The following is a 26,107-nucleotide window of genomic DNA, read 5'->3' on the forward strand; positions in this document are numbered from 1 at the left end:
GTGTAAGGATGTATAAGGCAGAAAAGGCTGATTTATTTAGGACAAATACAATTACAAAAAATAATAATAAATTAAAATTTAAAAATTAAAATAAAACAAACCCTCACATTAATATGCCATACTGAGGTATTTTCGATTAAGCTTACCAAAAGTAGGAGAAAAGGTAGAATGATTTCAGTGATGACAGGCTGTGTAAGTAGTAGTACAAACAATTTGTGTCTAGTTTTCAGATATATAATTGTATATATTGTATTATATATAGTAAAAATCACAGGCATGTACACAATCTGCCATACACCTTACAATCTCTTTTGTCAGAAAAAACACAGAAAAATCAATCATCAACTAATATCAGGTAGTGATCCTGCCCCAAAAATACATTTCATACACATTGCACAGTAATTGCAGAGCACATGTATCACTAATGAACTAACACCACTACTTAAGGTCACGTGTGTAGATCAGTTGTCAACAAGTTGGTATATCATTATTGCATTACCAGCTAAGATATTGTTTGTTTGTTTTTTTCTTTAAATTTCATTTAAATCAGGACACATATTTTAGACTTTGTTGACACAGTTAAATCAGGTTATCTGATTTCTTATTTGTATTTGTTTTAACTATCATAACCCTGTCAAATAGGGTTTGCAGTACTATCACAATCTAAATAGGAATAGTAATATAAGATCTCAGAATCTAAACTAAGAATGCTGGGGAGAGAAGAAAAAAAAAACCTCTCTGCACTTACTGATAGTTTCTATGTGTCAAGTTAAAATCAAACTGAAATTTAATCTGTATTTGTGCTTAAAGAAATAAAAATGTCCATTCAGTATTTGGTTAAATTTATTGTTTAAATGAGCTTCTAGGATCTGCTTTTTTGCAGCAAACTCTTATCCTTATCAGAAAACACAGAACCAAACTCTTTGGTTTTGTTTCAAATAACCAGATTGTGCACTGTGTCAAATGTAGTCTATGACGCACAAGACTTCGTTCAGTATTTTGTTTAGCATATTTCCAAGAATTTCTCCAAGGCCTTTTCCCCTGAAATCTCAATAAAGTGTTTTTTTTCATAAGAAGTAATTCATAACTAGGCATTAAGCTTGTCAGTAAAAACACATTCAAAGCATCAACTGGTATTCAACAGAGATCCCAGAATATCAGCTGATAAAAGAAGTGCTAGTGTACTCATACAAGAAAACCCCAAACAGAACAGCAAATCTATACAACTACAGAATATAGTAAACATTTGATAAATGGATAAAATTACCCCAAGACATAATGGAAGACAAGTTAAACAGCAGGACCATAAAGAAGATAATACATTTGGTTCACGAGTAAACTAGAAATCAAACACAAACAAGAAACAAATATCAGCTCCGCTGCACATGAGGCAAATGTGTACTAATCTTGCTCACATCTTTAATAAGTAGAGACTGCTGTATATCCATGAACAGCATTATCGAGTCATGCCTCCTTGTGTTTTATGATCAGAGGTCCCACATTGTCCCCCGTCTCCTGATTATGTTTTGCATGGGCACCATCACAGTAAGGGAACTGCAGTACAGAAAAAAACAATTATAATAAAAAATAGGACATATGTTTGAAATCATTTTTAGATAGATAGATAGATAGATAGATAGATATCCTTCCATCCATCCATCCCAGTTGTCAAGGATCAACTATAACATTAGGTGTCCATATTTAATTTATTTATTTTATCACTGGAGCTACACTGCAGAGTTGAGATATTGGAGAATAGGTGTTCAACCAAATTCTGACTATATTTGCACATGCTTTAGAAAACCTTCAGCTGGTTCTATTTGTGACTTCTTACTTTATTTATTGTTATCAACATTAGACTCAAGGTTTCACCCTTAACATAAAAAGCAATTCTTTGGACACCAACATCATCAGGAGTTGGTGGAAAACAGGTTTGTAAATTCACCACATTACTTCTTAATTAAAAGCTGTGTATTTAATATGCAATGGAACAGGCTGTTTCTTTTCTAACACAGCAAGAAATTTAGAAAATGCATTATACTTTCTTTAACAACAAAATCATAATTCTCATCACAAACAGTGTGTCAAATCATAAAATACAAAAGATAAATTCAGTAATCCATCAGAAACACCAGTGTGGTACAGGTGTAACATTTTCATATCACTATCATGCTCCCGTTACTTACAAAGGTATCTCATTTACCAAAATGGAAATCAGAGTGAAATAAAGTCTCCTATCTGAGTGAAGTGTTGTGGAGAAGGAGAGTGAACTAAGTTTAAATGATTGGGATTGTTACACCCCTAGAAGATAAAATAGTAATATTATATTTCCTACCTTACCCTTAGGTTAAATAAATAACTGTGGTAATGGTTCACTTAACTTAACTGAGCATGAACTTCTAAACTGAACCTGACTGCAAAATGTTTAGCACACTGCAAATAATTATTCGGAATATTCTCTGTAGTCTTATTGGATTTATGTCATCTCACCTTTTTAGACCTCCAACATCTACAGTACACTGCTTTATCACCAATGTCCTCAATGTCAAAGGCATGCACCACTTTGGGATTGTCTTTCTGGAGGTCCAGGTTCACCTTTGGTTTCACACATTTGTCTTTGGAAAAAAATGTTTTGTAGATCAGTAATCCTACTGCTGCAGCCCCAGCAGTGACGGAGAGAGCTGCTATTACTTCAGCTGTAAAGCAAAAAGACAGAGGTCAGGTTTGTTTTCCATTCAGATCTATGTGAGGGAGAGCAAGACAATTATGGAGACTCACTTTGTGAGTTTTGACATGTTGGATCCTTCATACAAACAGTACCCCACCTACATGGTTAGAACAATGTGCATGCATTTTTAAATCCTACACAGTTCCGTGCTAGTTAGCTATATTAAGAACCGTTTGGGTGGAAGAACCAGTATTTTCATACCCAAGTCACCCAACAAGTGCACTACATAAGGAGCAGGGAACCAAGGGCTTGACTTTAAGCTTCGAACACAATTAAGACACTATATTAATTTTAATATTTAATCATAGTGTGTGTGTGTCCATTCTGGTCGGATTTAGTTGTACTAACATAATCCTATTTATGAGTTTTATCCTCTTAGTCTGTCATAAGGCTGAATTGTTGAAACGCACTTGGCTGTAAGGACGGAGCCAAGGTTAAAAACACATTCGTAGCAAGTTTTTGGTCGTTAGCAATTTACTGATTTTTGGTCTATTTCTATTAGATTTCTTTCTTTTTTTCTTTCTTTCTTTGACAGCTGTACAGGGTGGCAATATAATACAGGGAGGCAATAGTACAATAGATTAAACGAACACAGTAAATTAATAGCTGTGAAGCTCGTTAGCTAACAACAGACTCAAGTACACAAACTTCTCAGGAACAAGAGAACTACTATTTAATATATACAGCGAAAGTACATTCACAGAATAATTAAATTAAACGATACCTTTAGACATAGAGCTTGATCTACTCATGGTTGTGTCGTACAATTTATTATTTCAGCTCCAAAGAAAACCAGAAAAATGTAAAGATCTTCTTAGCCGCTGCTGTGTTGCTGTGTGTTGCCCAATGACTTTTATTTTAAAAAATAAATTTCGGGAGGAGTATTCAAGTAGATCAAGACCGCAAAACAATGCGCATATGACAGAGTAACAAACTTCACAAGCTGTTTTAAAATACCAGTCATTTACTCATTCATTCATAGGTTAAACCAGACTAAACCACAAAAACATGTTCTCTGTTAATCAGAATGACATACTTAGAAGTAAAGAAATCTAAAAAGAAAAAAAAATGTCCTTAATAACTTAAAAGTGGCTAAGAAAACATGAGCTGTCTGAATAGTATTTTTTTTAGAAAATGCTGTGGTGCTGACTGCTTTATTCTTGTAACATATAGCTAATGAAAGCACAATTATAAAGGCAAGGATTCTGTTGCATTTATCTGGCCCTGGTAGAATTAGAATAACTATATTTTGCCAATTATGATATGGATATAATTTACAAATTATTATGTACAATAAATTACAGTGTGTTTTTAATTATTGGAACAAGTATTTTAAATTTTCATCTTATAGATGTATTAATAGTAAAACATGCCCCCGGTTAGAATTTAACGCACTGATGTTTGAGAACTGTAGAGCTTTTATTTTGAATCTGAAATGTGTGAATCCGAATCAACGCTTGCTCCGGTTTTTCTCTCCCCGGTGACAGGGGTCTGCATTCGGACAGGGCGATATGAACTGTAAGGGTCTGTTAAATCTCTGTGTCTCATTATTATCAAGGCTCGGCAGTAAGAATCATTTACACCCGAATCTTTCCGTTCAACGCTCAGAAATTAACGTTAGAACAGTGTTAGATAGAGTGGTCCGTTAGCTCCCTGCTAACACTAGCTCAATATTGTCATTATTCAAAATTCCTAACTAAAAACACATCGGGATTTGATTCCAACCTTCATTGAGGTTTATATCGGAGTCTCGGTTTAACCGGATAACGATCCACTGCTGCGAAAAAAAAGACATTCATCACACAGATTAGTTTATTAAATTCTTTAATGAGGAATTCACTTTTTCTAAATTTCTCCCTAAAGCATAATATATAGCAATGTCGTTCTGAGGGAATTGTTTAAGGTCTGTTCAAGAAACCTTAGAGAATAATAGCTAATATAAAAAAAGTTCTCAGGTTTAGATTTCTATACAGCGAAATATAAAATTAAAACCCTACAGTGATACTTCTTGCACCACCGTGACTGAATTATATACAATCATGGGTTTTCTCTAGCCTATGTGCTGTGTTGCATTTTTATGAATTTGTCTTTCAGGAAAAACAGCACACAATGAGTGGAAGAAGGAGAGGAAAGCCCAATCGGGGTGGAGGTCGGTTTAATAAGCCCAGAGGAGGAGGTGGAGGTGGTGGTGGTGGTAGAGGAGGAGGAGGTGGTAGTGGTGGTGGAGGAGGAGGAGGAGGAAGGAAAGGAGCCTGGGATGATGGAGATGACTTTAGTCTGGACCTTGGACCAAGTCGCTCCTTTAAACCTCCACCGAGCAGAGGCAGGGGAAGAGGTGTATTTCAAGGCTCAGGTCGTGGAGGCAGTAGAGGCAGGGGACAGGGCAGTGGTCAGAACTGCCCCAGAGTTTCTTATTCTGGGAGAAGTGGCCCTAGACATGGCGAGGAATGGCAAGATCGTAGACCCGAGCCAGGTCATCTGCCTCTGCAGAAGATACACATGACTTCAGAAAACCAGCTGCAAGTAAAAGAACTGCTGAGAGAACTTCAGAGTCAGGAGTACAACACTCCAAACAGGTCTGTGCTGTCTGTGTTTTGTAAGACAATTTTCACCACCAAAAATAGCAAATGTAGCTATAAACATTTATGTAGTTTTTGATTATTTTACATTTTCTCTAAACTTTATGAGATGGTGACACACGTTTGTACTCCCTAAATGAACTGATATATACTTCATAGAGCAGGCTCCATGCATAGTTTCAGTCATTATTTAACATGGGATTACTCCTAATATCTCTGATATATTCAGACAGCAAGGTGCATGTATAGATGCTGTTTCACAATGTGAAGAAGAATCATTGGAGGACATAATGGATTGCTCTATTTAATAGTACAAAAGAAAAATCACAGATATAGCATGGAAGTCTTTAAATCTAGATTTTAAATATTTCATATTTTACTCTTTTCTATGTTTCTGGTATTTGTTTGAAACAAAAACCTTTGTTGTCTGATGATTGTTACCCCAGTGGTTCAGACTATGAGGCAGAAGAAGAGGAGGAAGAATATGATGAGCTGGACCACCGTGAGGAAGGCCAGTTCTGGAGCACTCATGATGATGGAGTGGAGTGTGCTGAGGACGGTGTGTATGAGGAAGATTGTAAGGAAGAAACCCAAGCCAAACCAGAGCCGGTTGTTTCCCTGTTTGCTCTAGGTACTCTGTGCAGGTACTTATTACTTACTTGCCTTCATTGTTTTATGTTTTTTGTAGCACTTTCTGTAATGCAGGTAGCCATCTCCCGAATTTCTACATTTCCACATTAAGGGATTACAAACAGCAAATTTAAGTCTATATTACCCACCTATGGAGCCACTATTTCCTCATTTCAGTTCATGCTTTTCAATGTTTGAGGTTCTTTTTGTAGTTAAAAATGTTCCAGGTGCCTCTGCCATTATAAGAAATATAGAGAGAGAAAGAAAGAAATAGAGTAAACTAGCATACAGGACAGAGACCGTATATTTTTAATTTACAGACACTGGAGCTTCGTAAACACATCAGACTGGTTTCCAACACGCAAACAGACTGGAGGGCTAGAAAATGGCTTTATATAAAATGATATATTTTTTGATTACATTGTGAACTTTAAGCTTAATGTCAGAATTGTCACAGAGAAGGCCAGCATATGGCTTAAGACTTGAACACACAAAAAATGGGCTAGATTCCAGTCAGCTGCTGTTTGGTTGCTTCTGATTATTTTGACTCTATAAGCTCTGTATTATTAGATTAAATTCCTGCACTTAAAGATGAAGACAACTTTGTTGTTAATCCATTAAAATCGCAACACTTTAAATTTAAAGATTGAAATCTTTGATTGATGATTTTCAACTCTGAATGAATCTGATGGACACACACGTTTCAAGGTATTTCATTGCAGTATTTAAGTACACTCTTTCCCACAGAGTGTCTATACTTGGGTGTGGTTGCATGGTTTGTTATCATTCAGTAAAGCCTTAACCTTGAAAATGACTTTATAAAATGTATCTATAATATATATGGCCAAAGGTTTGTGAAATATCCCATTTCTAACAACTGTGTCTCTAGAATGATGATTAACTATCAGGCAGTCAAATTAATGAATCTGATTTAGTGGATGCTAAAAGAATGATGATGACCAGCAAAGAGGCAGCCAAATTTATATCAATACTCTTGGTTTTAGAATATGACTTCCACCAATGTTTATATATAGATCTGATGATCAGACGTCACCATACGTCTGGCTATACAGTGCAACAACAAATCTGTGTACTTGTCTAAATATATAATGAAAAGTCATCTCTCTGTCATTAGGTGTAAGTTAAATAATTCTAATTCACATTTTTATTTGCTTGTGTTAGGTATGGCTTTGACCGTGAGCGGAGTAGGCAGGCTCTGGAAGTGGGTCAGGGAGGCTCAGGAAGGAGCAGTGGTCGAGGTGAAGTTGGAACAACTCTTGAGTTTCTCCTTAATCAGATGTTCACAGAGCGGTTTGGTTCCACTGCCCTTGGCCCACAGGTGCAAGACCCTCCTTCTCTGGAGGAATGTGTGGCCCTTCGCAAAGAGGAGGCCCTTGCTTTAGCTGCCATTTATGGAGAGCGCTTCTGTGAGCGTATCAGTGACCGTGTCTGGACGGTCAGTCTGGATCTTCTGTGGTTGACTGAATGCAGTAGCAGGACATCTGACACAATCCCTGATAGACACAAAGCAGAATCTTCATCAACTCAGTTGTGTAAGTTCTATCTGAAAGGATCTGGATGTAAGTTTGGAAACCGCTGCAAGTTTAAACACCAAAGCCAAACAGAGCCCATTAGCCACAGAAACCTGCATGGACCCAGTCAGCCTGGTTTTAATAGTTTTGACCCTTATGTTTACCAGCTGGAGATTCGCTTTCCTCCAGGAAGTTGCTACCCCTTCCAGCCACCATTAGCTGCCTTCAGTACCACAGATGAAGCAATCTCTGGAGCAGGACGCCTTAATGTGACAGAATATCTCTTCAGCCAATCCATTACAGCTGCACAAGTAGGTGAGCCAGTGGTCTACACCCTCATCTCCTGCCTTGAAGAAGATGGACCTGTTAGAGAATTCCTTTCAACTTCTCATCACAAATACAGTGCCCCACCACCTGTACTGGCCCCACCTTCCATCCCCACATCAAGAAGCCGGAGCACTAAAAACAATACAAACAACAGTAAACCAAGCAGCACTACAAGTACATGCAGATCATCTAACACACCGACCTCAGAGGACAACATCAGAGTGAGACATACTGAAAGTAAGATGGTGAAGTTTTAACCCCATAAACATTTTTATATAGTTATTAATGTTAACATGGATTGAAGTGAATTGGAAAACATAATGCTTTTTTTCTGCATCATATTATGGCAAAAACTGTGGCATCAGGAATCATTCAGGGTAGCTCAGTATTTTCACTCATCAAGGGGTGGTGATGAAAGAGGAAGGAAGGTAAAATGTGAAATATGTAGTTATTTTACATGACCTCAACCCTTCAGTGCACAATGATGTTACCAAGAATATGTGTGATTGTGATATTACTAGCTATCAGGGTGGAATGGGGGATGACTTATGATTGAGGAGAAAATTGGGATTAATTAGATAATGCTAATCCAATGGTGAAATGAACTCCTAGTTTTCAGAATTTTCATAAACAAAGCAATCATTAACATGCATCCTGTTTAAATATGTTTTTTTGTGTGTGTGTGTGTGTTTACTTTTTAGATATAGAAAACGAAGATGAGGAATACGACGAAGAATGTGAGGAATGCATTCCTGTGGAGAATGAGAGCTATGTGAACTTTCGAAAGAAGATGGAGAAGAAGGCTGAGATTAGAATTGAAGAAGCGATTCTGGAGAACAAGAAACTTTGTGGAGAGTTCAAGAGAAAACCGGTAACACATCCTTGTAGATGTCTGTCTATAACATCAACTGTAGTAAAGCCCTGAAAGATTTTGACAAATTTAAACATAAACAGAAAGCATTTCACAGCTTCTTGTGCTTCTTTTTATTTCTTGTCTATATATATATTATACATTATACACAAATGTTTTAAATATTCTATCTGACAGTCTTCCAGGCGCTATGGCTCCATGCAGCAGCAGAGGCAAAAGCTACCTGTGTGGGAGGAGAGAGAGAACATTCTTCATTGCCTAGACAAGAACCAGGTTCTAGTGATCAGTGGGATGACTGGGTATGTCTGTAAATATCATTTGTAATTTTTTTTTACATAGGTACAGTATTTTGGTTTTAAATATGCTTAATAAATGATTTACATAATTACTTATATTTTCGCTGTCCTAGATAACATGCATCTCCCAAATGATAACATTAAAGGAGTTTATGTTTAAGTAAAAATGCAAAGTGATTTTACTCCTTTTTTTTATTGGTTCGTATATTTTTAAATTCACACAGTGTAAAGAGTAGCTGATCATGTTATGTGGACAATGGGAAAAGTCTTTCTTTTTTTTCTTGAATAGCAGTGAGACAATAAGTGTAAATTGCAAAATGTTTTATGCTATGTTCACACAGCAGGTAAAATTGGCACAAATCCAGAATTTGTTTCTTCATACGTGACCCAGTAGTGACCAAGTAGTCACTTTAATATCTGGTATTGACATCCAATCCATATCAGATCTGTGGCAAAGCAACTCTGTCTGAATGGCCTATTCGGAATTCATGTGAATTTTATGTGATTCCAGCCACTGAGGATGATGATCTGGACTACGGTCCAAAGAATTTTCGTTTTATTTTGGGGTGTTTAGAGCACGGAAACAGACTAGTCAAAGCATTTTTTTTTTGTAAAAAATACTGGGAAATGAAAAACCCATGAAAATTTTTAATCCAGATTCCAGTTTGTCATTTGTGAAAAAATAAATCTTGTGGAAATTTTTATTAAGTGTTTTTATGAAACAAACACGGGAATAACTTCTTTTTTAGCAGTTATTTATCAGTTTTAAATTATTCATATGGGTATGATCATGGAAATATTAAACCCATATTGTCAGCGTTTGTCTCCCTCTCTTTGGAGACCTTCTGTTTGTGGGAGATCTGGCAAATTTGTGCTTAGAATGAAAAAATATATCAGTTCAGATTTTAACATGGAGCTAATTTTGGTCACAGCGCTTCAAAATTGGGTCAAAGTGGTCCCATTCCTTTGATTCAAAAGAAAAGTGCTTTGTATGAAACAAATGGACATTTCCTTCTTGTCAGAGCCTGAAGCACTGTCCTTTTGCACATGCAGGTCAGTTTAGGATCTGTTCTGATATCCGCTATAGGTCACATTTATATAGATTGGGTGAACAGCAAAACAAAAAAAAATCTTTTACCTGCCGTGTGAATGAAGCCTTAGAGACATTTTTACAATGAGATGTGTACATATATGTACGTATATGTTACATTCAGGTGTGGTAAGACTACACAAATCCCCCAGTTTATCCTGGATGATTCACTGGGTGGGCGACCAGAAGGTGTGGCTAACATCATTTGCACTCAGCCACGGCGCATCTCTGCCATCACTGTGGCGTCCAGGGTTGCCCAGGAGCGAGCAGAGGCCCTGGGCCACTCCACTGGTTACCAGATACGGCTTGAAACTGTCAGGGTAACTAAAAAATCATTTTATACACACAGTATGCAAAAGTCAGAAAACTTTTCTCGTCTTTATAGAAATTCAAACTCTAATCTTGTTTCAGATCATGAAAGGATTGTTATTTAAAAAAAAAAAAAAAGATGACAGCAACTACATTTTTTTACTATACAGTACCAGAATAAGGTATTTTATATAGAGCTGAAAACAAAAAAGCAACTCAGCATAGTGTGATCAAGTGATCAAGTTTGTGATGCAGTTTACACAGCAGGGTATTGGAAACAAGTGTGGCTTAGACATGAGATTTTTGTCATTTCTGTGCCCAGTCCTCCAGTACCAGGCTGCTGTTCTGTACCACTGGCGTTCTGTTGAGGAGGCTGGAAGGAGATTCTGAGCTTAGTGGAGTGACACATGTCATTGTGGATGAGGTTCATGAGCGCACAGAGGAGAGGTGAAAGAAAATGTTTGTGGTATCCCACTTTTGTATACACACAAAGTGTTATTTATTATATTGGCATCAATTGCTTTTTTTTTTTTTTTAGTGACTTCCTGTTGCTGGTTTTGAAGGATCTGATGGTGCAGAGGTCAGATCTGAAGATTATCCTGATGAGTGCAACCCTCAATGCTGACCTGTTTTCTGAGTACTTCAATAGTTGCCCCACTATCCATATACCTGGTAATGTCTCAGCAGCTTCTATTAAGCCCATTTATATGCTTGCAGGCCACACTCCAGAAATGATGTTCTCTTGGATAAATTGCCATCTTTTGCACACAGGACGTACATTCCCAGTGGAGCAGTTCTTCCTTGAAGATGCCATTGCTAAGGCTAGGTAAGGAGTATAATGTTTGCACCGCTTTTACAATATTAATATTTGTACATGTATAGGCATTTATGACTATGCACACAAGAAGTTATATTGTAAATATATTGATCAGGTATGTGATAGAGGATGGCAGCCCATACCGTCGCTCTGCAAAACAGAATGGCATGTCCATTCAAGGAAACAAGGCTGGGAGAGTACGGCCCATTGTGGAGGACATGGACGATGATGATGGTTGGTCGTTCACCTCATTCATGAGAAAAGATGTAGTGAAAGACTCCATACCTGACCAGCAGCTCAGCCAGCAAGAGCTCACTCTGCGATATCCAAGTAAGGACATCAACACATGTAGCTATTGTTAGCAAGTCTTATGGGTCATAATTGTTTTTATGGCATGATAAAAGATGCTACATTGTATCTGTTCACAATGTTGAAATAATAGTTTATTTATTTGCTTCCACAAATGTGATATATGTTCTAATTATGTTTTAGGGGTTGTACTGTTTTTGTGTGTTCCATATTCTAAGTCACAATTTTCTTAATATTTTACATTCAGATTACTCAAAATCTGTGGTGAAAACCCTTGCTGGAATGGATTTTGATAAAATCAACATGGATCTGCTGGAGAGTCTCTTAGAGTGGATTGTAGATGGAGACCACAACTATCCCCCAGGTAAAGGCCAGTTAATTATACAGGGTGAGTCAAAAGTCACAGAAAACCATTTTATCGGATAAACTTTTTTAGTCTTTTTAATGGCCGCCATATTGAAAGCCACCATATTGGATCAAGGGCAAGTTTTTTTCTATGGGAAGGTGGTCATTTAGCATATCAAAGGACGGTGCACTGAGATTTTTGACTCACTCTAATTTTATATAATCTACAGTCATATACATGTGATTGTATACCGATTAAAATAAACAAACCAAAATACGTTATGACTTTAAATAAGGCCACATTTTCTGTTTTGTTATTTGCACCCAATTTTGTGCATACAGCTGTATTTATGCATTGTATTATGGGTCCTTTTTTCTGTCTGTGTGAATGTGCAGGAGCTGTGCTGGTCTTTTTGCCTGGATTAGCCGAAATAAAGCAGTTGTATGAGCAGCTGCGGTCCAATCGATTGTTTAACAATAGAGGAGCCAAGAGGTAAATATTCTAAACTTGTTTGAAGTGGAAAGCTAATAATAATGTAATGCTGTGATAAGTAAATTCAGTGTGATTTGTATTAAAGTAATTCAGCACAATGCTACTCCTTACGGATGGATGTTATCTAACATTATAGACCTGAGCATTTAGTTTTCTTTTCCAAGAATTTTGAGACATTGAGCTAGCTAATGTGTGGAACAGGCAATGACTAAATTGGGGATTTTTTTCCCTTTCAAAATTTGAATTCTATGACAATTCTATGACATCCACATGACGTGATTGTGCACTTCTGATGCTCACTTGCCCAATGTAGGTAGTTTCAGTGGTGGACAAAACAGCACAGGCATTATGACCAGTCTGCATCTACATTGCCCCAGATGCAGCAACCTGCAATGCACTGTATTTTGTGATACTGTTCTATCATAGCCAGCAACATTTTCAGCAATTTTTGGGACAGTTGTTCTTCTACAGGATAGGACTAGATGGTACTTCACACGTACATCACAGGGCCATGACCCTGTTGCTTGTTCACCCGTTGTCTTGTTTGATCCACTTGGTTCTTGGTATATATAAACCACTCCATGCAGATCCTTAGGCTTGATCATTTTTCCAGTACAACACCTTCAACAAACAAGTTCATCTGCTGCCTAATATATCCCACATCTTGACATGTGCTAGTGTGACAAGATAATCAGTATCCCTGATCGGTGTGTATACAAAAGTTTGTAGATACCTCTTCAAATTAGCAAATTCTGTATCTTAAATAGACCTATTACTGACGCTGATTTTCAATTGTACACTCACTGCTTATATAAGCTTCAGAAAAGGAACATTACCAAATGAAAATGATCCTTTTTGTCATCTGAGGACAACTCTCCTAATACCCCTTAATTTCTGAAGAAATCTTGAATGAGCAAGTGCCCGTTAAGCTTTGGCTTTCATATGTGCAACCATACAGATGTCATTATATCACTGCTTTTAGTCTTAAATTGCAGCTTTTGGATTAACCTACTAGCTAATAGATTTGGGGGAAAACATATTTATAAATAAATGATTAAATTGGTAAGGTAAAACATTAACCTAAATATCTAGGTTTACTTGGTGTTTAAATACAGGGTATTTACAGATCGCTGCATTCTGTTTGTTAATTCTTCATAATATCTGTACAGATATTTAAGAAAAATGCTTTAAGAAAAGTACTGCATAATCTTTTCATAGGTGTGTGGTGTATCCACTCCATTCCTCTCTGTCCAACGAGGAGCAGCAGGCAGTGTTTACACGTCCACCAGAGGGTGTGACCAAAGTCATTATCTCCACTAACATTGCAGAGACATCAGTAACCATTGATGATGTAGTTTATGTCATTGACTCTGGCAAAATGAAGGAGAAAAGGTAAGAGCCTATCCTCATTTAGCTTACTAGGTAGAAGTATGCCAAAGTCTGCAGTTTTATGGCCCTACATGACCTAAGATTGTCAGTCCAAGTTTAATGAAAGTGAATTAAATTTGTACCAGGTATGATGCCAGCCGCAGTATGGAGAGTCTGGAAGATGTGTGGGTGTCTCGTGCTAACGCTCTGCAGAGAAAAGGGCGTGCAGGCCGTGTGGCATCTGGAGTTTGTTTCCATCTCTTTACAAGCCATCGCTTCAACTACCACCTCAGCCAACAACAACTCCCTGAGATCCAGAGGGTGCCTTTGGAACAGCTGTGCCTCAGGTATGCAGGACTATAAGCTAGTTTTACACAGCAGCATTTAATTCTCAAACTTTGATCTTCAAAGAAGATCAATTTACCACCAAAAAGTTGCAGTACAAACAGTATTTATGAAAATGATCCCTGTCGTCCCTAAATGAATCTGTTCATGCTACATATCTCTCACATGAGGCCAATCATAAAAACTATGCTTACAAATAAGCTTATTACAAAATACAGTAATACCTTGACTTGCGGGTTTAATTTGTTCTGTAACCGAGCTCATAACTCAATTTGCTCGTATATGAACTTAAATTTCCACATTAAATGAATTGAAATGCTAATAATCCGTTCCAGCCCTGCAAAACCCACACCAATATTTTTTTAAATAAGGAACATGTACTTTATAAATAACATAATGTAGAAAAAAAAATAATACATAATAAAAGAATGTAAAGATAGACGAAGTACATTTACTTTAAAGATCAGACGAAGATGCTTGCAGAAGTGGAGGATATTGGTGGAGTTTTTTCTTTTCCTGCTGTATTGCTTAACATAACTTACTTGCTACACACTTAATGCAACAATGCTACAAAAAATAACAATATGACACAGACACTTGCATGGCTAGATAACCAAGTGAACTGAACGCTTGCTGGGCTACCTAGTGGCAGGTGACGTAAGCTCGCTCGCTCATAACTCAGATCTCGGCTCGCATCATAAAGCAAAAAATCAACTGGGCGAAGGCTCTTATCTTGGTTGATTCACTGCCATGGTTTCACTGTATGTGATGTTTCCAGGCAACTAGTCAGGATAATGACACAAGAAAGAATTATTGCAGAAAATTCTATAATGCAAGATCTTGATTAAATCTTGTGTACCTTAACCCCCTTCTCCTCTGTTCTAGGATTAAAGTTTTGGATGTATTCTCCAAACGGCTCCTGGACTCTGTGTTCTCTCAGCTCATAGAGCCACCAGCAGGGTGTAGTCTGGAGGCAGCTAAAAAGAGGCTGAATGCTCTCGGTGCTCTGACAGAAGCTGAATGTCTGACTCCACTGGGTTGGCATCTGGCCTGTCTCCCTGTGGATGTTCGCATTGGAAAGCTGATGCTGCTGGGAGCCATTTTCCGCTGCTTGGACCCAGCACTCACTATCGCTGCCAGCCTGGCCTTCAAGAGTCCTTTCGTAAGATATACTTCTAAGAAAGTCACAAGACACTAATGCAAGTTTTACTGTCATGTACTGGAAGCTTTTCAGCACCAGTCTGGTATTGTGCAAACTTTTATTCCTAGTCTCAGAAACTCACAACTGTAATTTGGATAGATTGTTTCTGTGATCTCTTGAAATATAAGACATTCTTTAACAATATTTCGGAAACTAACTTTAAGATCATTTCTGGCAGATGACACACTACCAGCCAGTACGAAATCAACACAAATCCAATTTATTGCTTTTCTTTCAATTTTCTATATTTTCCAATTAGCTATGTTTTTTTTTTTTTTTTTATATATATATATATATATATATATATATATATATATATATATATATATATATATATATATATATATATATATATATATATAATTGAAGCACTCTTGTCCACTTCATGCTACTGAAACCCACAGAAGAAAATGCACAACTAAAAACATTACATCAGAGAAAAAATGTGTGTAATAATGTAGGCTCAATTTTTTACTTGGATCAGGTTCATTTTTTCCCCGTGATATCCAGTACAGCATATTCTGTTGAAATCTGCCTGTTACATTTCGATAACAATATGACATATGTACTTTGATAGACCAGAGGTCCATTATTCCATGTTCTCTTGCTTAGTCTGTTTTCCTCTTTTTCTATTACAGGTCTCCCCATGGGATAAACGAGAGGAGGCTAATGAGAGAAAATTAAGTTTTTCTCTTGCCAACAGTGATCATCTTGCTCTACTGCAGGCGTACAAGGTTACTCTGGTCTCTGAGAAGCATTTAGATTACTATAAAATAGTGTATGTATGTTCGATGTATGTGTGTGTGTGTGTTTGTTACAGGGCTGGTGTAATGCAGAACAGAATGGTTCAAAGGCTGGCTATCAATACTGCAGAGAGAACTTTCTGTCTATCCGGGGCCTACAGGTGGACCTAGCAAACATTTGGCAGTTTATTTTAATGTATAGTCAATACAGTGGCCTTCCTGTTAAAGATTTAAAATGCAATGGTCTGTTCTAGGAGATAGCATGTCTTAAAAGACAGTTTGCAGAACTCCTGTCTGACATTGGCTTTGTGAAGGATGGACTGAAGGTTAGAGACATAGAGAGAAGAAGCTCCAAAGGAACTGATGGAATTTTGGAGTCCACAGGCTATGAGGTAATGCTCAGGGAGCAGTGTGAATATACGGCTTTTCTGATACCTCACACATATTTTTTTTAATATATTTTTGGATTTGTGAAAAATGCATTATTATTATTATTATGCAAAACCAGTAGTAGAAATGAACAGTGAACAGTTTTTTGCTGCATTCTTAGTCTTTAATGCAAAGCCTGTACGGCTGAATATTTTCTTTTATATTTTAATAGCAATGTGAAGTGTGTCATTTTCAAACATGCAATTTTAACTATATTTTTTATTATAATTTTAACCTACATTGTTTAAAATTTTCTTGATTGGCTTCATATTGAGATATATATCCAGTTTTCAAGCTGCAAACCTGAAAAAGTGGATAGCTGGCAAAAACCAGTAGAAATAATTTAATAAATTGTTGAAAACTGAATATTAAATATTTTCCACATTGTTCAGGACTAACTGCTGGTAGTTGTTTCTCCCTTTAAGGCAAATCTTAATGCTGATAACACAAAGCTGATGTCAGCCATGTTATGTGCTGCCCTCTACCCAAATGTAGTCCAGGTTAGTATGTTTACAACTTGTGTTTACAATTAATTCACTTAACTCTACTAAATTCCATGTGATCAATCTAATGATTTGTACATTTTCATCTGTGTCAGTAGGTCCGCTCTCCACAGGGCAAATTTAAACAGACAAGTAAAGGGGCTGTTAAGATGCAGCCTAAAGCAGAAGAGCTACGCTTTCTGACAAAAAATGATGGAGCAGTTCATATACACCCCTCATCTGTCAATTTTTCAGTAAGAAAACACATAGTTCTAATCTAAATGATTTTCTATATGGTATGTTATACAGGACATAGAAAGGGAACCTGAAAGGGCTTAATATGAGTTGTTTGATTTTCATTTAATGGAATGATATCCTGTGCAGGTGCGTCATTACGAAAGTCCATACTTGGTCTACCATGAAAAGGTGAAAACCAGCCGAGTGTTTATCCGTGACTGCAGCATGGTTTGTGTGTATCCCATGGTGCTGTTTGGTGGAGGGCAGGTGAATGTTGAGCTGCAGCGTGGCGAGTTCATCATCTCTCTGGATGATGGCTGGATTCGATTCGCTGCCGCCTCACATCAGGTAACCCATTCTCAGAGTCAACACAGCAATTAGTTTGTTTCTGCTAGTAATAAAATGTAAAGATAACATACATTTATATTGCCGTTTAGCATTGTTTTCAATAATAGCTTATAGCAGATTTACACACAGAAAATTAATAGCATCAAAGCCAAATCTAGAATGCACTAATTTCCAAAAGATTAAATTTTGAGGAAATAATGTACATATTTATTGTAGGGAAATCACAGTATTATTACTTTATAGTGCACAATATTTAAATATTTTCTATAATTGAGGATAAGGAGAGCACAGACTAGTTGGAGAAATTCACTGAATAAAAATTAATTTTTAACTGTGAATTTAGTGGGTCATAGCAAAATTTTATTGGGTGGGGCACATGCCCTACTAAATTGGGTCTAATGACATCCCTGCCAACAATAGTTATCCCAAACTTGCCTCTAATTATATCTCTAAAACATACCTTAATCCTAGATTTGTTCTCGGTTGGATCAGACACATTGTTTTCCTACTACATCTGGACCAGCATTTTCTGCTGATTTCACTGCAGTACAGATTAATATCATCTTTGTTTGGTGCAGGTGGCTGAGCTTGTGAAGGAGCTGCGTTGGGAACTAGATCAGCTCCTGGAGGAGAAGATCAAAAACCCTAGCATGGACCTGATCGGTTGCCCACGAGGTTCCCGCATCATACAAACCATAGTGTCACTTATTTCAACCCAGTAAATTGCAAACACTCACCACACATGAGATATATTTTCTCACCTTCTGCATGCACAAATATGTAACTTCAACCATATCAGAGTATACCTTTTCTACAAAACTGTTTTAAAATCATTAATATGCATTGTTTTACTATGCAGACATTGCTGTCACACAGACATTTGAATGGTTTCATTTACTTGAATATGCTAAACTACAGAGTAATTCAGATACATCTACTTGGTTTATAATAAGGTTCATCTGAATTATCTTTGAGTTTAGGTTTATTTCTTCCAGAGAAGAAACAAAACAGCATATAGATTTGTCATTAGTGTAACTGATGCACACAGTGTAGTTTGATACTGAGTCCATATTGGATTCTGTGAGGGGGAATATTGTCTGCCTTAGTGTGTACTGTAATATTTAGGAGCACTCAAGTGAAGCACATGCATGAAATGAATGAACAGCATGGATACTTTTGGTTTTTGTTTTTTTATTTATTTAATTTTTTTCTCCTCTCAAATGTTTAGCATTAGTATTTTTGTGAAAAATGTATAATCATTTGATGGAAATTACAACGTGTACATTTTTGCCAAAGGGCATTTGAAATGTCTAAGTGGAAACCTTGATTGGAAAAATAAAATAAAAGCCAAAGGAGGGACTGTAAGATGAATTAAATGATTTTATTTGGTTAAGGCAGAACCGTCACGATTGTGGTATGTGCAATCATATGATGTAGTTAATCAGGTAATAACAGTTAATTATTATTAAAAGTAAGACATGTGGCTGGGTGGGTTCTCTACAGAAATTAGAGATTTATCAATTAAATCTGTTGCTAATGCTTAAAATCTGACTGCAGTGTTCTTTTGATTTAAAAAAAAAGCAAACCTCTGGTGCAAATTTGACCTTCTAGAAAGGGAACTCCCCTTTTTTCTAAGCTTGAAATATTAATCAGTGTGGCGACACTACCTTGTGTGTTTTAATGCATCAAGCCACTGAGAAAGTGAAGTGTGTAGTGTGCATGTACTCCTCTTCTGGTCTCAGCAAAGCATCAGGAAACTGGGGCTACAAAGAAAATAAAGCATAGATGTTCAATTGTACCTATTAATGTAAAAAGCAATGTAATTGTCTTTATTTATACCTGATTGACTGCATCTGGCCAGTTCTGGGTCTCCAGACAAAATGCACTGTGTTTAGGGTATGTTGCCCCTCCTTTCCCTCTTAATGATCCATCCAAAAAGTTGGAAGTGTAGAATTGAACGCCAGGCTGAGTAGTACTCACTTCCAGAACACGCCCAGTCCCAGGATGCATCACCCTTCAGCAAGAGAAAAACATTATTAGATAATAAACAGGGAAAATATGCTAGTAAGCATATGGAAATCTGGTTTCTTGATTGGAAAACTTGGATCATTTGCACAGAGTATCCATGGTTTACCTTGCACACTTCGTATGCAGTTTTGGTGCTCCAGGAACCCAAAGGCAGAAATTGTGATCAAACCCAGGACTTGGAAGCTCCTTCAGTCGAGGCCCAAGAAGAACAGGCTTACGGAGATCAAACAATGTATTGTCTACAGATCTAATCTCTCCTGGGAAAATGAATTTGTGACTGTCAAAATACACATCTCACCTTAACATTTCTCAGAGTTCTAACAAAACCATCCCTTTATTCTGTAATCATAGCCTAAATGGGTTTAATATCTTACAATAAGAAGATGGAAATAATGTACTTTTTTATTATGTTTTTCATCTTATTCATTGTAGTTACATATGTCATCTGCTTTTTAGTTCTCCTCCCATCACACAATACTACCAGACCAGCCTGGGAGGGTGAAGGCAAGCACCCTTGCAGGTACCAAATCACTTCTGATGTAACTTTACTCTACTGTCAGCTAAAAGATGCTTGCATTGGCTAGCAACAAGAAGACGACTTCCTTTACTGCCTTAAGAAAGAAGGTATAACAACCATGGTTTATGGTTGACGTCTAGATTTTCTATACTGTACGATATCTAGTGCAGTATTAACAATGAAATCTTGTTTTAAATATTAATAAGGCCACCTGTGGGGATCATGGTGTCATCAACAGGTAGGTAGGCCTCAGCTGAGATAGTGACTTCATGATCATAAATGTCCAGTGTGCCCTACAGAAAAAGAAGCCATGATTGTTTTGTAGTTGTGTATGCCGTTGCTTTAAAAAGTGAATATTATGTTTTCAGGTTATATGGTATTTACTACAGTCAGGAAGTAGTTAAACTATGACATTTCTATTATGGCTTGATATATTAGGACCTTTGGCCTAAATAATAACTGAGAATAATTAATATCATATCACAAGATATTATATCACAAGAAATGTGATACTGTCCTGTAACTTCAAAACAACAGTGTATGTTTCTAGACCTTTCTATGCATAACTATAAATGTTACCACAACCATCTCACATTTACACCACTAGATATGGTTGCTGTGTAAATAAGTGTCCAGTCTCACCTGTCCAGACAGGTTGAAGTAAGAGTGATTGGTCAGGTTGATTGGTGTAGTTTGGTCAGTGTGAGCATGGTATTGCACACTCAGTGTGTTTGCCTCTAGTGTGTAGGTAACTGAAACTTTTAGGTTTCCAGGGTAACCTTCATCCCCATCCGGACTAATGTGGCTCAGTCTGACTCCGTTATCCACAGCCTCACAAGTCCACAATGCCTGAATGAAATTGAAAGCATTCATCAAAACATAAACAACTCTTGCCCAACAATATGAGATTAATATACGAACAGAAACATAGGAATTGTACCATAAGTTACACAAGCACACAATTCCAGAAAAGTGTTTGTTTTAATGTCTGTTGTTTACTGACCTTGTCAAACCCCCTGATGCCACCATGCAGGGCATTGGGTCCATTATTGATGGCAAGCTTGTACACTTTTCCTCCAATAACAAACTGACCTTTGGCAATTCGGTTTGCAACTCGTCCCACCACAGCTCCAAAGTAGCGGGGATTTGTAAGATAGCCTGTGTATTCATATATTCACAAACACATATCTTTCAGTTTTATTTAATTCTGCTTAATCAATTTTTATTTATTTATACACAAGACTTTCCTATGTATCATTATATCATTAATTTATTATTTTTTATTCAACATTTGCAAATGCTTCATCCTAACAAATTCCTCACAGAGTGGCCCAAGGCAAGGAATGAACCCCAAGACCCCTGAGCTGTGTGACAGCTACATTGCAGAACTAACACTGCCGACCATGCGTTTTGCAAATAAAATAGTTGTAGCATTTCAACATGGAAATTACACTAAAAGATTTATACATGAATATATCTGCCTAAACCACAATTTAAGACCATTATGTGTTTTGTCCATGACTTTTTGAATGAGGTGTGATAAAGACCAGCCAATCAAAATACAGGTCATTTTCATAAGCCAATCTTAAACACGATGTACCAAAAACAGTATCCTTGTTTAAAAAACAGAGGTTGAAAATATACACAAATGTAGGCCGTATGGCCCTTTAAAATGTGTATTCTGGTTGACCATGCAGCAGGACTGGAAGGGCTTAAAATTCAGTTTCGTACAGGTGCCGGTCATAAAATTAGAATATCATGAAAAAGTTGATTTATTTCAGTAATTCCATTCAAAAAGTGAAACTTGTATATTATACTCATTCATTACACACAGACTGATATATTTCAAGTGTTTATTTCTTTTAATTTGATGATTATAACTGACAACTAATGAAAACCCCAAATTCACTATTTCAGAAAATTAGAATGATATTGTGAAAAGATTCAATATTGAAGACACCTGGTGCCACACTGTAATCAGCTATTTAAGTCAAAACACCTGCAAAGGCCTCTAAATGGTCTCTCAGTCTAGTTCTGTAGGCTACACAATCATAGGGAAGACTGCTGACTTGACAGTTGTCCAAAAGACGACTCTTGACACCTTACACAAGCAGAGCCAGACACAAAAGGTCATTGCTAAAGAGGCTGGCTGTTCAAAGCGCTCTGTGTGCAAGCACAATTATAGAGAGGTGAAGGGAAGGAAAAGATGTGGTAGAAAAGTGTACAAGCAATAGGGATAACTGCACCCTGAAGAGGATTGTGAAACAAAACCCATTCAAAAATGTGGGGGAGATTCACAAAGACTGCACTGCAGCTGAAGTCAGTGCATTGGAAATCAAGGTCCCAGAGTCTGGAGGAAGAGAGGAGAGGCACAGAATCCACGTTGCTTGAGGTCCAGTGTTAAGTTTCCACAGTCAGTGGTGGCTTGGGGTGCCATGTCATCTGCTGGTGTTTGTCCACTGTGTTTCTGAGGTCCAAGGTCAACGCAGCCATCTACCAGGAAGTTTTACAGCACTTCATGCTTCCTGCTGGTGACCAACTTTATGGAGATGCAGATTTCATTTTCCAAAAGGACTTGTCACCTGCACACAGTGCCAAAGCTACCAGTACCTGGTTTAAGGACCATGGTCTCCCTGTTCTTAATTGGCCAGCAAACTCACCTGACCTTAACCCCATAGAAAATCTATGGAGTATTGTGAAGGAAGATGCAATACGCTGGTCCCAACAATGCAGAAGAGCTGAAGTTCAATATCAGAGCAACCTGGGTTCTCATAACACCTGAGCAGTGCCACAGACTGATCGACTCCATGCCATCAGTCTGTGTGTAATGAATGAATATAATATACAAGTTTCACTTTTTGATTGAATTTACTGAAATAAATCAACTTTTTCATGATATTCTAATTTTATGAGCAGCACCTGTATATTCCATATACTTACCCTTTGCGTGCAGTGGTATTGACTACTATCTAACGTAATGTCTGAAACGGAGACGTACATGACTTTGAAAAATTAATTTATCGAGAGCAAGACCAGAAATCTCTGAGAAAGCTGTGAACATGTCAGTAAGCTTAATATGCAAATTATTAAAACAACCAGTCTACAATCACTGTTTCACTGAGAAGACCTAAACTTACTTTCTGCATCATCGAAGCCTAACACTATATCCGCAAGATGTCCATTCCGGTCCTTAGTTTTGATGGAGGTTATGACAGCACCTAAAGAAAGTATTTCTACATAGACACTGTGAGATCTGAGTGTCCACCTCTCTACAGAGAGCTGAACGGACTCTGATTTAACAGAAAGCACTTCTTTATTCACCTCACACATGACCGATTACACACAACAAAAACAAACCGTTCTCTGAGATCAGACACACGTTTATCTGCACCGCACAGAGAACACAACTTTAGACTTTGAACGTCATGATATCGCCGTCATCATCACGCGACCTTGGGTGTGTGTGCGCGCGCGCGCGCGTGTGTGAGAGACATATAATTTAGCCTACTATTCCCTAAGCAGGGCTTTGTGCCGTTGATGTGTCGGTCGCGAACGAACCGGTTCAAAGAGCCGGCTCTTGTAAGTGAAGTATGAGAGCCGGTTCCCGTCTAAGACCGAGCCATTTTTTTTCTAAGGCTTGTCATTCAACCAATCAGAGAACAACAAGCAAGCTCCAACCCTCCAACCCTCCGAGCTGAGACACTTGGTTTTCCTGAATTCCAATCTGCCTTCCAAAAAATAGTTGAAGAAAATGTTAAATCAGTTAAATGTTTGTTGACAGTTGTAGTTGTTTTAATCACTACTGTTGAATGCTGCTGTTTTGCACTTTGCAGAGTATTTGTTTATTTTATTACCCAGAAATGGATGATTATCTAATTTAATAAGATATTTTGTAATACCTACCTTTTGGATTCCATTGGCTATATTTCAAAATTTACAAGTGATTTTTTATTAAGGTGTTTAAATAAAAATCCAGTTATTTATACAATTGAATGTGTGAGTGCAATCAGAATTATTACAAGACAACCATAAAAACAATTGGCCATTGCAACACTATTTATTATTTTTAATATTGAACAATAATATTTTGTCCATATAGTCATGTAAAATGTAGGTAATATTTTTCTGTACCAGTGGAAATAAGTGGTAAAACAAAGAGCCATTTAGGAGAATGGTTCTACTCGCCTCTGGATTTCATTGGCGCGTATAATTGCAGTGGGCGTGGTCATAATTTGAAAGCTGTCAAACAGGAACTTATGTAGGTTTAGCACATCAGCCAGTTTGAATAATTACAAACCATGTAAAAGAGAAACCAAAAAACTGCTAATGTACCAAAACAGTTGTTAAAAAATACTAAAACACATAAAATGGAACAAAACACGAGAACAGAAGCATCCTGTATATAATAAAATCAGTACAGCAAATGGTCTAAATACGTAAATATATTGTCCACAGGCTTGTAAAAACACAGTCCAACAATTGCACTGCTAAAGTCTGGAGCTATGGCAAGAACACTGCATAACTATGAAAAGAAGAACAAAGGCTTCTGTGCTGGGATGAAGATAGAGGGCAAACTGAGCATCAGTGTAGCTGCTGGGTGTTTTCTTAAATGTGAATGAGACATGAGGAAAGTGGATGGTGTGTTTTAGAGAAGTGGAGGTACTGTGTAACCGGAGCACCCAGAGGACACCCACACAGACATGAGGAGAACACACCAAGTATGTTCATTTTTAATCTACAAGTAGAATAAGTTCCTCTGTTTCAAAACATATGGCACTTATCAGCGTTTAAAACTTCAGTTTCTGTCTAAAAACTGCATTCCAACTCATAATTAGCCACAAGAAGGAATGAAAAGACCTTTTGTTCATTAATTTTTAGTATTTTGTCATATTTATTTTAATTATGATGTAGAAAACGTTTTGCTTTCCTTAAATCAATGATGGAAAACCAATTAACAAAAGATACCCACCCCCCGCAGATAATCACCTGGAGTGAGTCTCGAACCCACAACCCCAGAACCCTGGAGCTTTGTGACAGTTGTGCCACCACACAACCCTCATCTAATTTATTTATTTTCATTTGATGAAAATCCAATAGGTTAATGCTGTTTTACTTGATGTTTTGACCTTATATTAAAGGTAAGCAATGCAATAAAAATGTGTGCTATTTATATCTGTACAAATACTTAATAGTGAACAATACACAAAATATTACCTTTGAAGTGGTGTTATGGTGGTGTAGCAGTGCTCCTGTCAAACAGCTAGGGGTAACTAACTGTTCTCTTCATATCTGCAAGGGTGTCCTCCGAGTGCCCTAGATTCCTCCCACAGTCCTGAAAACATTTAAGGTGGATTTAAGTGTCCATAAGTGTAAAATGAATGAAAGAATTACACTTGATGGAAAAGAACATATTGGCATGTGAGGTTAGCTAAACTTTTTACGGCGTCTTATTTAAAGAATTATGATACATAACATGGAGGTTTTGAGCTAATGTGTTGTTAGAGGTAGCCCTGTTGAAAATGAGAATTGGCCCAGATTGCAGTGTCTCTGAGGATTCGTCTTTTAGCTTGTATGAAAATGGGTTAGTAAGGGTTGCAGGCTGTAGAACGTGAATCAATTGTCTGTTTCCCATATTTTTCCAGCTGTTGCAAAATGCATCAATACAAAATACAAATTCAGAGTAGTTTGATGTGAAATTCGCCCTTTAAAGAAACTGTGGCTGAACTTTGTGATAGAAGATAACTGAAATGTTTAAATCCTCTAATAAATTGTTACAGTGCTATAACAGACATTTGACATGAATTTGAATCATTCATGTTGGGCCCGGAGCAAACCTGGAACTGATGGGGATAGACCCACATCGAGTCCCCACGAGGAAACCCACACACAAACGTAGAGAACTAGTGAGCCAAGGTGACATTATGTCACATTCATTTGATTTAACAGTGTGTATATATACAGATATCGTGAAACTGTGGGAATTCCTTTGAAATGAAATATATATGGCGTATATAAAATGGAAGGAACTAAGATGTTTATTCGCTGACAAGTTAACACGCGGACAGAGTTGAAGTGATTTGGGG

At 37.3% G+C, this 26,107-nt stretch overlaps 3 protein-coding genes across 4 annotated transcripts; 1 reads left to right on the plus strand and 2 right to left on the minus strand.

The window, feature by feature from the left end:
* Positions 1-12: 12 nt before the first annotated feature.
* cisd1 (CDGSH iron sulfur domain 1) lies at positions 13-3,574 on the minus strand. The gene is made up of 3 exons (XM_066678753.1): positions 3,453-3,574; positions 2,491-2,696; positions 13-1,554 (listed from the first exon to the last, which is right to left on the minus strand). Exons 1-3 carry the CDS (start codon positions 3,478-3,480, stop codon positions 1,465-1,467), a joined length of 324 nt encoding a protein of 107 aa, XP_066534850.1. The 5' UTR covers positions 3,481-3,574; the 3' UTR covers positions 13-1,464.
* Positions 3,575-4,956: 1,382 nt separating this feature from the next.
* Positions 4,957-18,933, plus strand: dhx57 (DEAH (Asp-Glu-Ala-Asp/His) box polypeptide 57). Of its 2 annotated transcripts, XM_066678744.1 has the most exons (22): positions 4,958-5,304; positions 5,754-5,951; positions 7,120-8,033; positions 8,498-8,667; positions 8,845-8,966; positions 10,178-10,373; positions 10,685-10,809; positions 10,901-11,034; positions 11,134-11,188; positions 11,295-11,509; positions 11,736-11,852; positions 12,230-12,326; positions 13,545-13,718; positions 13,841-14,041; positions 14,925-15,201; positions 15,879-15,974; positions 16,061-16,144; positions 16,238-16,375; positions 16,838-16,912; positions 17,014-17,148; positions 17,279-17,479; positions 18,058-18,933. In XM_066678744.1, exons 1-22 carry the CDS (start codon positions 5,228-5,230, stop codon positions 18,199-18,201), a joined length of 3,945 nt encoding a protein of 1,314 aa, XP_066534841.1. In that variant the 5' UTR covers positions 4,958-5,227; the 3' UTR covers positions 18,202-18,933. The 2 variants fall into 2 exon arrangements, with proteins under 2 accessions (XP_066534842.1, XP_066534841.1); XM_066678745.1 differs by lacking the exons at positions 17,279-17,479; positions 18,058-18,933 and having other exon boundaries at positions 4,957-5,304; positions 17,011-17,130.
* Positions 18,813-23,465, minus strand: galm (galactose mutarotase). The gene is made up of 7 exons (XM_066678752.1): positions 23,162-23,465; positions 21,028-21,182; positions 20,667-20,873; positions 20,236-20,317; positions 19,614-19,764; positions 19,319-19,493; positions 18,813-19,242 (listed from the first exon to the last, which is right to left on the minus strand). The coding sequence occupies exons 1-7, from the start codon at positions 23,352-23,354 to the stop codon at positions 19,165-19,167; spliced, it is 1,041 nt and encodes a 346-aa protein (XP_066534849.1). The 5' UTR covers positions 23,355-23,465; the 3' UTR covers positions 18,813-19,164.
* Between the last annotated feature and the right edge of the window lie 2,642 nt (positions 23,466-26,107).

The sequence above is a fragment of the Hoplias malabaricus genome, chromosome 8, assembly GCF_029633855.1.
Source record: "Hoplias malabaricus isolate fHopMal1 chromosome 8, fHopMal1.hap1, whole genome shotgun sequence".
NCBI classification, from domain to species: Eukaryota; Metazoa; Chordata; class Actinopteri; order Characiformes; family Erythrinidae; genus Hoplias; species Hoplias malabaricus.